This window comes from Aquarana catesbeiana, linkage group LG05 (genome assembly GCF_042186555.1).
Source record: "Aquarana catesbeiana isolate 2022-GZ linkage group LG05, ASM4218655v1, whole genome shotgun sequence".
NCBI lineage: Eukaryota > Metazoa > Chordata > Amphibia > Anura > Ranidae > Aquarana > Aquarana catesbeiana.
In genome coordinates, this window is record NC_133328.1 from 68656657 (window position 1) to 68670625 (window position 13969).

At 38.5% G+C, this 13969-nt stretch overlaps 1 protein-coding gene across 2 annotated transcripts in view; it reads left to right on the forward strand.

Moving 5' to 3' along the window:
* Positions 1 to 6482, forward strand: part of ZEB1 (zinc finger E-box binding homeobox 1) — a 236990-nt gene extending 230508 nt beyond the window's left edge. Inside the window, exon 9 of one of the 2 annotated variants that reach the window (XM_073629854.1) lies at positions 3815 to 6482. In XM_073629854.1, coding sequence (XP_073485955.1) covers positions 3815 to 4353 — 539 coding nt within the window. In that variant the 3' untranslated portion in view covers positions 4354 to 6482. The remainder of the gene's footprint in view (positions 1 to 3814) is intronic. The other variant, XM_073629853.1, reaches the window with a different exon arrangement.
* Positions 6483 to 13969: the final 7487 nt, after the last annotated feature.

Genomic DNA, 13969 nt, shown 5'->3' on the forward strand with positions numbered 1-13969 from the left:
ACGGCGATGACTGCTATTACGGCAGTCTCGCCCAGCATAGGGATTATGGTCTCCCAAAACCAAGGGTACAATGCGGGACCAGTAGCTTTAACAATCGATCGTAACCTTTATCTCTAGCAGAGAAGACCTGTCTCCTTCCCAGACTGAGGAATATGATTTGCTAATTTATATCTACTGATTGATGTTATGTCACTTGGTGGGATCTCACTTCTTTTTATGACATATATGTATCTTTAGCGCTGCACTTTGTTGTTTACCATACATTTACATAGTCTTCTAGGGATCTGTTTAAAGTGTTTTTAAAGCCTTAATGTTTTTTACCTTAACCTCCCTGGCGGTATGATTATTTCATTTTTTGATGCTGAAAGCGGTACCATTATTTTGCATGGAAATTTGGTGTTTTATATTGTAGGCCTGTAATTCTTAGGAATAACACACTTAAATCTGTCCAAACAAGAGTCTAGTAGGTATCCCGGGTATGATAACGTTTGAAACACAAAATCATAACTTATAATATAATAAACAACTATAAATAATTATAACAAATAATAATAAAAATTATTCAATAATGTAATTAAATCAAAAACACTGAAATTTGCTCAGTTGCAGAATTGTCGCTGTCATTACTTTTCAGTGTTTGACGGATCTCCCCACAAATCACTATCGCTCAATTCTGCGAGTGATTCTAATTTATTATCGCTGTTTTCTAGCTGGTCTAAAACCCCTTTTGATGTAAAGGGACGGTTTTGGTTGCTATGGACAATCTCAAGTTTCCAGGCAGAAAGAACAGTTTTTATAATATAAAACTGCATGCAGGTCATTGGACAGACCACTAGGGACAAAAGGGAGGTGAAATAATTTCATACAGTAATGTAATCTGTAGGATTACAGTGTACTGTATGTGTAGTGTGTGTTTCACTTTTTGAATTTGGCGCCGTTCTCCATCCCCGTGCGTCGCAACGCTCGCAGGGAACGGAGCCCGGCTCCGTGATGAATCGAGCGGAGGACGAGCCGCTCACACTGCGGGGAGACATCGCAGGATCCAGGGGACAAGGTAAGTAAGCTCTTCCTGGATCCTGCGATGCGATCCCGCGTCTCGCTTTTGGTTCTGAAATTCCACCCCGAGCCAGACTCGGGAATACCGCCAGGGAGGTTAATGCATTTTGGGTAAAAAATAAAACTTTCTGTATCTAGGATCCTCCTCCTAGCCCTCCCTTATACTTACCTGAGCCCGATCTCCATCCAGATCTGTGCACAAAAGTAGCAGCTCTTTCCTCTTTGTCCCATCTCACAGAGCAGATTGATAACAGTGGAAGCCAATTGCTCCTGCTGCTGTCAATCAAATCCTATCATCAGGTTGGGGCAAAGCCTGCTGTATGTGTTTATAGATGCAGGGCTCAGGAGTACCTTCACTAGCTATTGACTTGCTAGAAAGAGTACTTGGAAGGCAGGAGGAGCAACTAACACTGGCGGGTGACCCCAGAAGGGGAGGATCAGGGCTGCTTTGTGTAAAACTATTGCATAGAGAATGTAAGTGTAAGATAATTGTTATTAAAAAAAAAATGAAAGGTTTAAAATCACTTTAAGAAAAACAGCAAACTTTTCCACAAACGTATAAAATCTTGCCTATAGTGACTATAGTGACTGATTCTTTGTTTCATCTTCCCGTATCATCATGTTATCCACTTTTGTGTCTAAAGAAAAGCTTTATTTCTGGTTTTGTTTTATTAGCTTCCTACAATTTTTAGTTTCCATTCACGTGATCAGGATATGATGACAATAGGGATTTAAACCTTTACGACATTTTCAAATGTCAACATTTTTGTGTTTCTGCCTAAATCTAAATCATTGATTCTCAAACTGTGTGCTGTGGCACACTAGTGTGCCGTGTGAGATTTGCAGGTGTGCCGTGGGAGTTTTGAAAAATATTTAAAATTGCTAGTGCTTTGAAACCTTGAATATATTGAAAAATGAACCGCTTCCAGACCAGCCGCCGCAGTTTTACTGCGGTAGGTTGTCTCCCCTGCGCAAAACCACGTAGCTGTACGTTGGCTCACGGGGTCCAGATAGCAGGCATACGCCCGCTGCATAGCAGGGGTGCCGATGCTCGTGGCCGGCGGTCGCGATGATCGCCAACCGCGATCGTGAGCAGGAGACACAGAACAGGGACGAGTGTGTGTAAACACATACTTCCCTGTTCTCTTCTGGCAGGAGTGACAGATCGTGTGTTTCTAATAGCTAGGAACCACGATCCGTCACTTACTCTAGTTAGTCCCCTACCGCTTCAGTTAGAATCACCTCCCAGGGAACATAGTTAACCCCTTCACCACCTCCTAGTGTTAACCCCTTCACTGCCAGTGACATTTTTACAGTAATCAATGCATTTTTAATTGCACTGATCGCTGTATCAATGCCAATGTGTCAAATTTGTCACAAAAAAGTGTTTTTTTTTTTTTTACCAAAAATATGTAGAAGAATACATATCTGCCTAAACTGAGAAATTGGCTTTTTTAAAAAAAAAAAATGGGGATATTTATTATAGCAAAAAGTACAAAATATTGTGTTTTTTTTTTTTTTTTTTTTTTTTTTTTTTTTTTTTTTTTTTTTTTTTTTTTTTTTTTTTCAAAATTGTCGCTCTGTTTTTGTTTATAGCACAAAAAACAAAAAACGCAGAGGCGATCAAATACCACCAAAAGAAAGCTCTATTTGTTGGAAAAAAGGACGTAAATTTTGTGTGAGTGCAGCGTTGCACGACCACGCAATTGTCAATTAAAGCGACGCAGTGCCGAATCGCAAAAAACTCTGGTCAGGAAGGGGGTAAATTCTTCCAGGGCTGAAGTAATTAAGTGGTAAATCAATATTGCAAAAGTTAAAAAAGTAACATGTATAAAAACGCAATCGCTGTCAGTCTGTCATTCATTGGTTCCTTCCGTAACGTGAGACTAGTGCGAGATCTCGGGAGAACTCAATCGCTGTAATTACAGTGAAAACGCAGTTTACGAGCGTTTCGCAATACAAACTTTTTTTTTTTTTTTTTAAATCCTGACTCGGTTTGCGAGTATTGTCTCGCAAGATAAGCAGGATTCAAGCTACTGGGTAGTGCAGTACTGCATTTGGCCAGAGGTGCGGGGGCTCCGGTGATGCTCGGAGACACTTGGAAATGCTTGGAGACACATGGCGCCCCCACACCTCTGGCCACATGCAGTACTGCATACACCGGTGTCCCCACACCTCTGGCCACATACAGTACTACATACACCAGCAGTCACTGTGGAACGAATTATCTGAGTTTCTATTGATTCCTATGGGGAAACTCGCTTTGTTATTCGAGTGCTTTGAATTACAAGAATTCTTCTGGAATGGATTATGCTCATAATCCAAGGTATTACTGTATATTATAATAATAGAGACCATTACATTCCAACTTTGATGCCTATAAATAAAGTTTGTTCATTGTTTAGCGATGGAGAAATACTTAATCGTGTCTGGAACTCTGAAAGAAAAACTGTAAATGAAAAGCAAGGAGGCGAGCGAAAGTACAAAGAAGATTTCAATAGCTTCAAACTGATTTGCTCTCGAAAGCAGTATGTCCTTCACATTAAATTTTAAAATGAAATATATATGTAAAAATAAATAGGTTCTTCACCACAAAAATTTATTTTCAGGTGTGCCGTGGAAATTTTTAGATCTTTTTGGTGCACCGCAAGACAAAAAAGTTTCAGAAACACTGATCTAAATAAACGAATGTCATCTTTCTGTGAAACAAAACTCACCTCTCTCCTTCTTTTTTTTTTTTTTTTTTTGCATCTTGCAGGTAAGAGGCCTCACGAATGTGGAATCTGTACAAAGGCTTTCAAACACAAACACCATTTAATTGAGCATATGCGCCTCCATTCTGGAGAAAAACCCTACCAATGTGACAAATGTGGCAAGAGGTTTTCACACTCCGGGTCCTATTCCCAACACATGAATCACCGCTACTCATACTGTAAGAAGGAGGCAGAGGAACGTGATGGCACAGAGCATGAAGAAGCATTGCATGAGACCCTGAGCAACGAGCATGTAGATTCCCAAGCTTCTCCGTCTCAGATAGACTCTGATGAGCGTGAGAGCTTAACGCGGGAAGATGACAGTGAAAAAGAAGAAGAAGAAGATGATGAAAAAGATACAGATGATGGACAGGAAGAAAAGGAAAGTGTGGAGATGCATGATTTAGAGGAGACAGAACTGGAGGTTGAAGCAGGATCATTGGAAGGTACTTTGAAGGATGAAGAATGTGTAGATAAAAGTCAAACCCCAGAACCAGAAGTCACAGAAAATCACGTGTCTGAAAATGACACTGCCCTCCCTTAGCTGGTATATTTTTCCAATACGGAAAATCTCTTGACATTATACTGAAATTTATTCTATATTATACATGCTTTTTCTCTGAAACGCAGTAGCATATATACTGTGATTTCTGTTCACTACTGTGTTAAAAAAAATCCAGGTGTGCCTGAATCTGAAACTTAGAAATTTTTCACAGCAATTTTAACATTTAGGAATCCAGTTTGTTACAAGTATTGTTAAAGATATATATAGAAAATATGACTCAGCAGTCAAAAGCAAATCAGGTTTAAATGAACCTACCCATCCTGCTCATACACACATCTGGAAACATTTATTTTTGTCAGTATTATGTTTCGTTATTGTGTCAGTTAGTTTGTACATTTGGGAGAAAATTTTATCTTTTTTTTTTTTTTTTTTAATTGTTATTACCGTTACAAACATCTACTAAATCTGCATCAGTATTTTATTTTATAAAGAAAAAAAATGTGAGTATAACTGCACTACAAAATTCCTTTACAAATAATGCATATTTTAAAATGTTATTACTACCTTGCTGTGTCCAAGACAAGGTAGAGTTTTATAGCTAATATAGTTTGCAAAAGTGTTAATTTACAGCATACTTTTAGCCTTAAGAAGACAGCAGCTTGGGAGTAAAGGTGTGTTCTTATCCATGAGGTTAAACTGCAATTATTATTTTACATGAAGCTCCATTTTGCAGGGACTTAACAGCTTTTTCTGGGAAAAAAAAAATTGCAAAAATCAGTGTTCCTAATTGCTTGAATATGTAGTACATATATGAAGGATTTAAAGCTATGTATCTCCTTTTGGCCTTATGCAAGACCCTCTGTGCTGTAAGTGCCATTTTCAGTATTTTAAAGGCTGGAACTTGCCTTTGTCGGTGGTCTGTAATCACTAGCATTTCTGGTATTGGTATCCTTATAAAGTAAGCCAAACCCCCCCCCCCCCCCCTTTTTTTTTTTTTTGCCCAATTTCATTCTTTAGATTTTTTTCACCATTTATTTTAATTTTGTCTGCTTTGTTTTATTTATTTTTATTTTTATGTTTTCCTTTTTATTCCTTTTTGTTTTTTTCTTAATGGTTAAATCCATACATTTCTCCTCCCTTCTTCTTCTTCTTCTTCTTCTTCTTCTTTTGTGTTTAACACAGTACTCCAGTTTGAAAAACCCTTACTGTATGCTTTGTGTAAATCTTAATATGGACTCTTCAATAGGAAGACATTTTTTAAATGGTCCTCTTGTGAAAAACATGAAAAAATGCCAATATTTGTTCCAAATGCTAACTATTATAGACCTTGTTTGTTAATGGTGTTAGCTAAAAATTACCTATCAGTATTATTTTTAAGTTCATTTAGTTTTAGGTCTGTGCAACATTTTTTTTGTACTGTATGTCTTCAAAGCCCTGGCAGTATTAATACCCTTCTTACTGACCTGTACCTTTTTAGTTTTAGAAAACTTTTATATTTATGTGTCTTATTTTTATATTTCTTTATTTATTACACAGTCTAGTGTATAAAACTGTAGTTTGTATTAATACAATAATATATTTTAGTATGAAATTTTGGAAAGTTGATAAGATTTAAAGTAGAGTTACAAATGGTTCTCTTGCATTGAGATTCGATTTTAACAGTGTTATGTTAACATTTATACTTGCCTTGGACTGTAGAACAGGTAACTTGAGACGGGAATGTATTAGATTTCCACTTGCAGTCAAATCCTTGTACCGTTATCTGGGTTTTGATATGTAAAACCAAGTTTTAAAATTCACTGTGAGACACATGGCTTGAAGCCAAGCAGTTTATTTCGGATTAACGTTAATCACCAAAATGACTGTCCTTAGCAAGCCAAATTAGATAACTTTACGAAACAGTGTTGGGAAGTGGGAACAAAGTTTAACATGTCTGTGCCAATTAGTTCCTGTATCCATATGTTTTTTTTTTTTTTTTCTTGTTTGGGTTTTTGTTTTTGTATTTTTTTTTTTTTTTTTTTTTTTTTGGCAGGGAATAAAACAAACAAAACATAACTTTTTATGTTCGTTGTTATATCATAGTCATTTTCTAGTTTTTTACCAAGCTCCCTCTCACAATAAAAATACATCAACAAGTATCTGTCTGTTCATGTCTTATTTATTTATTTATGCTGCTAAAAGTGGTATACCGTGTAGAAGCTTTTTTGTATGTTTTTTTTAGGTGGACTTGAGGGAAGATTGAACCTGTTTTTGGTTACCGCAGGGGGAAATTATCTATAGCAGTGGAGGATGTTATTCAAGAAATGCTATAAAGCTGCAAAAAAAAAACATTAAATACCAGTAATTCAACTGATCACCACCAAGTCAAAATAGATTCTTCAGTTTTAGATGCAGTTACTAATTAACTAGTAGCTTCAAGTAAAAGAAGAAACAACTTTTGTAGTTTGTCCACACAAAGACAACAGAAGATTCGGACAATGCCATTGCCGGCAATGTGCTCCGATTTGACATGTCAAATCGGCACAACGTGAACGTGGGCTGAACAAGAGGCTTAAAACAACACCTTGGGATTTTCAGTACACAATCGCCAATCGTACATTTCCTTCAAAATTTTTCAATGAATGTGGTAAAGCCTATGTTAAACCAAATGGCAAAAGTTCTATAATACTTTAGAATATGGAGAGTCTGCAGGCCATTGAAATGGCAGTCATATTGACAGGACACGAGCTGATTGTTTTGTGACATGACACATTAACCTGCTGGAAGAAGAAGCCCTAGGAACTGCTGTCAAAAATGTGTGTGTGTAGTAAATATATATATATATATATATATATATATATATATATATATATATATATATATATATATATATATATATATATATATATGTACAGTTGTGCTCATAAGTTTACATACCCTGGCAGAATTTATGATTTCTTGGCTATTTTTCAGAGAATATGAATGATAACACTAAAACTGTTCTTTCACTCAAGGTTAGTGTTTGGCTGCCATTTATTATGAATCAACTGTGTTTACACTTTTTACATCATATTTGCAACAGAAACTACCCAAATGACCCTGATCAAAAGTTTATGTACCCCAGTTCTTAATACTGTGTATTGACCCCTTTAACACAGCTTGAAGTCTTTTGTGGTATTTGTGGATAAGGCTTTTTATCTTCTTAGATGGTAAAGCTGCCCATTCCTCTTGGCAAAAAGCCTCCAGTTCCTGTAAATTCTTGGGCTGTCTTGCATGAACTGCACGCATGAGATCTCCCCAGAGTGGCTCAATGATATTGAGGACAGGAGACTGAGATGGCCACTCCAGAACCTTCACTTTATTCTGCTGTAGCCAATGACAGGTCGACTTGGCCTTGTGTTTTTGATCATTGTCATGTTGAAATGTCCAAGTGCGTACCTTGCGCAGCTTCCTGGCTGATGAATGCAAATGTTCCTCCAGTATTTTTTGATAACATACTGCATTCATCTTGCCATCAATTTCGACCAAATTTCCTGTGCCTTTTTGTAGCTCACGCATCCCCAAAACATCAGCGATCCACCTCCGTACCTTTTTATTATAGGCCTTGTTGACTCCTCTCCAAATGAAGCGTTTATGGTTGTGGCCAAAAAGCAAAATTTTGGTCTAATCACTCCAAATGACTTTGTGCCAGAAGGTTTGTCTCTGTGCTGTTTGGCATATTGTAAGCGGGATACTTTGTGGCATTTGTGTAGTAATGGCTTTCTTCTGGCGACTCGGCCATGCAGCCCATCTTTCTTTGAGTGCCTCCTTATTGCGCATCTTGAAACAGCCACACCACATGTTTTCAGAGAGTCCTGTATTTCATCTGAAGTTATTTGTGGGTTTTTCTTTGCATCCCAAATAATTTTCCTGGCAGTTGTGGCTGAAATTTTAGTTGGTCTACCTGACCGTGGTTTGGTTTCAACAGAACCCCTTATTTTCCACTTCTTGAGTAGAGTTTGAACACTGCCGATTGGCATTCTCAATTCTTTGGGGATCTTTTCATATCCCTTTCCTGTTTTATATAGTTCAACTACCTTTTCCTGCAGATCCTTTTACAATTCTTTTATTTTGCCCATGACTCAGAATCCAGAAACGTCAATGCAGCACTGGATGGAAGATGCAAGGGTCTGTCAGGAGTCCAGAAATTCATTGACCTTTTATATACACACACACACACACACACACACACACACACACACACACACACACACACACACACACACACACACACACTAATTACAAGCAAACAGATCACAGGTGAGGATGGTTACCTTTAACCACTTCAGCCCAGAGCCTCTTTTTGACACTTGTTTACAAAATCTTTTTTTTTTTGCTAGAAAATTACTTAAATCCCCAAACATTATATATATTTTTTATAACACCCTAGAGAATAAAATGGCGGTCGTTGCAATACTTTCTGTCACACCGTATTTGCGCAGTGGTTTTACAAGCGCACTTTTTTTTGGAAAAAAATACACATTTTTGAATTAAAAAATAACAGTAAAGTTAGCCCAATTTTTTTTTTTTAATTGTGAAAGATAATGTTACTCTGAGTAAATACTCAACATGTCACGCTTCAAAATTGCGCATGCCCGTGGAATGCTTTTACCCTTAAAAATCTCCATAGGCGATGTTTAAAATTTCTATAGGTTACCAATTTTGAGTTGCAGAGGAGGTCTAGGGCTAGAATTATTGCTCTAACGATCTAATGTTCTAACGATCAATCGTGGCAATACCTCATATGCGTGGTTTGAACACCCTTTTCATAAGCAGGCGTTACTCACGGTTTTTTTTTTTGTTTTGTTTTTTTTGTTTTTTGTTTTTGTTTTTTTTTTTCTTATTTATTTTCCTATTAATTTTTTATTTTGACACTGTCTTTTTTAAAAAAGAATGACAGTACCTTCTTAAATTTGAGATATGGGGTCAAAAAGACCTCAGATCTCATATTTACACTAAAATGCATTAAAAAGAAAATGACACTTCTCCTTTTAAGAACTATGGGTGGAAGTGACGTTTGACGTTGCTTCCGCCCTCCCATGCTATGGAGCCGAGCTGGGGCCATCTTCCCCTCAGTCGGCAGCCACGCATCCACGGGAGCGGATGCGAACACAGGTCCGGTAAGCGGCAGAGATGACTGGAGCACGGCGGGAGGGGGTGGGCACCTCTCCCACCACCGATAAAAGTGATCTCGCAGCAAATTAGCCGCGGAGACAACTTTTATCTTAAAGAGAAACGCATGGCGTTCCCGAAAATACCGGGGTTATGGCAGGTAGCTGCTGCCATAACCCTGGTATTTAGTGAAAATACTGACGTACGGGAATGTCGTTTTGTGTGAAGTGGTTAATAGCCATCCCTTTGTGTCAACTTGTGTGCATGTTATTAGGCCAAAATCACCAGAATATGCAAACTTTTGATCAGGGTCATTTGGGTAGTTTCTGTTGCCATTATGATTTAAAAAGAGTAAACACAGTTGATTGATAATAAATAGCTTCAGCCAAACACTAACCGTGAGTAAAAGAAAAGTTTTTGTGTTATCATTCATATTCTCTGAAAAATGGCCAAGAAATCATAAATTCTGCCAGGGTATGTAAACTTATTAGCACAACTGTGTGTGTGTGTGTGTGTGTGTGTGTATGTATGTATGTATGTATGTATATGTATGTATATGTATGTATATGTATGTATATGTATATGTATGTATGTGTGTGTATATATATATATATATATATATATATATATATATATATATATATATATATATATATATATATATATATATATATATATATATATATATATATATGTATATATATACACAATTATACAGTGCCTTGAAAAAAAAAGAGTATTCATACCCCTTGAAATGTTCCACATGTTGTTATGTTACAACCAAAAACGTAAATGTAATTTATTGGGATTTTATGTGATAGACCAACACAAAGTGGCACATAATTGTGAAGTGGAAGGAAAATGATAAATGGTTTTCAAAATTTTTTACAACAAAATATCTGAAAAGTGTGGCATGCATTTGTATTCAGCCCCCCTGTGTGTGTGTGTGTGTGTGTGTGTGTGTGTGTATATATATATATATATATATATATATATCTATCTCACAAATGTGTGTACACCCCTCACATTTTTGTAAATATTTTATTATATATTTTTAAGTGACAACACTGAAGAAATTACACTTTGCTACAATGTAAAGTAGTGAGTGTACAACTTGTATAGAAGTGTAAATTTGCTGTCCCCTCAAAATAACTCAACACACGGCCATTATGCCTAAACCGCTGGCAACAAAAGTGAGTACACCCCAAATTGGTCCCAATTAGCCATTTTCCCTCCCCGGTGTCATGTGACTCGTTAGTGTTACAAGGTGTTAGGTGTGAATGGGGAGCAGGTGTGTTAAATTTGGTGTTATCGCTCTCACTCTCTCATACTGGTCACTGGAAGTTCAACATGGCACCTCATGGCAAAGAACTCTCTGAGGATCCTGAAAAAAAGAATTGTTGCTCTACATAAAGATGGCCTAGGCTATAAGAAGTTTGCTAAGACCCTGAAACTGAGCTGCAGCACGGTGGCTAAGACCATATTGCGATTTAACAGGACAGGTTCCACTCAGAACAGGCCTCATTGTGGTTGACCAAAGAAGTTGAGTGCATGTGCTCCGCGTCATACCCAGAGGTTGTCTTTGGGAAATAGACATATGAGTGCTGCCAGCATTGCTGCAGAGGTTGAAGGGTTGGGGGGGGTCAGCCTGTCAGTGCTAAGACCATACGCCGCACCCTGCATCAAATTGGTCTGCATGGCTGTTGTCCCAGAAGGAAGCCTCTTCTAAAGATGATGCTTATGAAAGCCAGCAAACAGTTTGCTGAAGACAAGCAGACTAAGGACATGGATTACTGGAACCATGTTCTGTGGTCCGATGAGACCAAGATAAACTTATTTGGTTCAGATGGTGTCAAGCTTGTGTGTGACGGCAACCAGGTGAGGAGTACAAAGACAAGTGTGTCTTGCCTACAGTCAAGCATAGTGGTGGGAATGTCATGGTCTGGGGCTACATGAGTACTGCCGGCACTGGGGAGCTACAGTTCATTGAGGGAACCATGAATGCCAACATGTACTGTGACATACTGAAGCAGAGCATGATCCCCTCCCTTCGGAGACTGGGCTGTAGGGCAGTATTCCAACATGATAATGACCACAAACACACCTCCAAGATAACCACTGCTTTGCTAAAGAAGCTGAGGGTAAAGGTGATGGACTGGCCAAGCATGTCTCCAGACCTAAACCCTATTGAGCATCTGTGGGGCATCCTAAAACGGAAGGTGGAGGAGCGCAAGGTCTCTAACATCCACCAGCTCTGTGATGTCATCATGGAGGAGTGGAAGAGGACTCCAGTGACAACCTGTGAAGCTCTGGTGAACTCCATGCCCAAGAGGGTTAAGGCAGTGCTGGAAAATAATGGTGGCCACACAAAATATTGACACTTTGGGCCCAATTTGGACATTTTTACTCACTTTTGTTGCCAGAGGTTTAGACAATAATGGCTGTGTGTTGAGTTATTTTGAGGGGACAGAAAATTGACACTGTTATACAAGCTGTACACTCATTACTTTACATTGTAGCAAAGCGTAATTTCTTCAGTGTTGTCACATGAAAAGATATAATAAAATATTTTCAAAAATGTACTCACTTTTGTGAGATACTGTATGTGTGTGTGTGTGTGTGTGTGTGTGTGTGTGTATATATATATATATATATATATATATATATATATATATATATAATATACACACACACTCACCGGCCACTTTATTAGGTACACCTTGCTAGTACCGGGTTGGACCTCCTTTTGCCTTCAGAACTGCCTTAATTTTTTTGTGGCATAGATTTAACAACGTGTTGGAAACACTCCTCAGAGATTTTGGTCCATATTGACATGATGGCATCACGCAGTTGCTGCAGATTTGTCAGCTGCACATCCATGATGCGAATCTCCCATTCCACCACATCCCAAAGGTACTCTATTGTATTGAGATCTGGTGACTTTGGAGGCCATTGGAGTACAGTGACCTCATTGTCATGTTCAAGAAACCAGTTTGAGATGATTTGAGCTTTGTGATGTGGTGCATTATCCTGCTGGAAGTAGCCATCAGAAAATGGGTACACTGTGAACATAAAGGGATGGACATGGTCAGAAACAATACTCAGGTAGGCTATGGCATTTAAACAATGCTCAATTGGTACGAAGGTGCCCAAAGCGTGCCAAGAAAATATCCCCCACACCATTACACCACCACAAACCTGAACTGGTGATACAAGGCAGGATGGATCCATGCTTTCATGTTGTTTAGGCCAAATTCTGACCCTACTATCTGAATGTTACAGCTGAAATCGAGACTCATCAGACCAGGCAACACTTTTCCAATCTTCTATTGTCCAATTTTGGTGAGCCTGTGTGAATTGTAGCCTCAGTTTTTTGTTCTTAGCTGACAGGAATGACACCCGGTGTGGTCTTCTGCTGCTGTAGCCCATCTCGTCTTCACCACGTCTAGATGCCTAAATACATTGAGTTGCTGCCATGTGATTGACTGATTAGCAATTTGTGTTAACAAGCAATTGAACAGGTGTACCTAATAAAGTGGCCAGTGAGTGTATGTGTGTGTGTATATATTATGAAAGATCCATAAGTCTCATAGTCCACAATCATTCTAGCACAAAAAATGATTCCAACCACAAGAAGGGAGCAACTGTAGCCATAGCTTTAGAGCTAAAGATGCACTGGGGCTCGGCAGACTTGAAAGCTCCATGCTGACTGTAAAATGATATAAAATAAAACTTAATTGCGCTAGCAGTGATAATATAATTGAAAAAAAGGTGTTTAGGACACACAATATATGTATGTAAGTCCCAATCAACAAGTAACAATAAGTGCATAAACCTTATAACAGGAAATAGTTATGTGCTAAGAGTCGATGTTCAGGCAACAACACCACCTATAATATGTCCATAAAACAATAATTCCAATAGGAATAAAAGTCCATTTAAATTGTCTAGTCTTCAAACCATAAGGGCTGATAGATCAAAGAAGCTTTCTATCGGACGTGCATTGATTGCAGAGAGAGTAATAGGTGTGCGCTTACCCCTATTGTTGGACCTCCTCTGTGGCAAGGTCTTACGAGCTTGCAGATTTCGCCCTCTGCAGGGACCAAATGTTGGTAACCAGGTCTTGACAGCGTACACCGCAGACTTCCAGGTGGTCGGGATAGTCCAACAGCTCCAGCATCAGAGGGGGGACCCGAAAATGGAGAGGCCCATAGACAAAAAAGACATAAGGAGAAAAAGAAGAAGCTCCTCTGGTGTAATATCGTTGGGGTTTTATTGGATAAACCACAAGTGAACATTTAAAAAAACTCCATAAAAAATTCATAAAAAGCCGGCATATACAAAGGCAGAACGCCCGTGCAAAGTAAACCTTTCAGAACACGTGATGGCAAGCACTGCGAGGCCACGCCCTACATGTTTCGTCATACGTGACGTCATCTCTCGTGCCCCGTAGATGACGTCACGTATGACGAAACATGTAGGGCGTGGCCTCGCAGTGCTTGCCATCACGTGTTCTGAAAGGTTT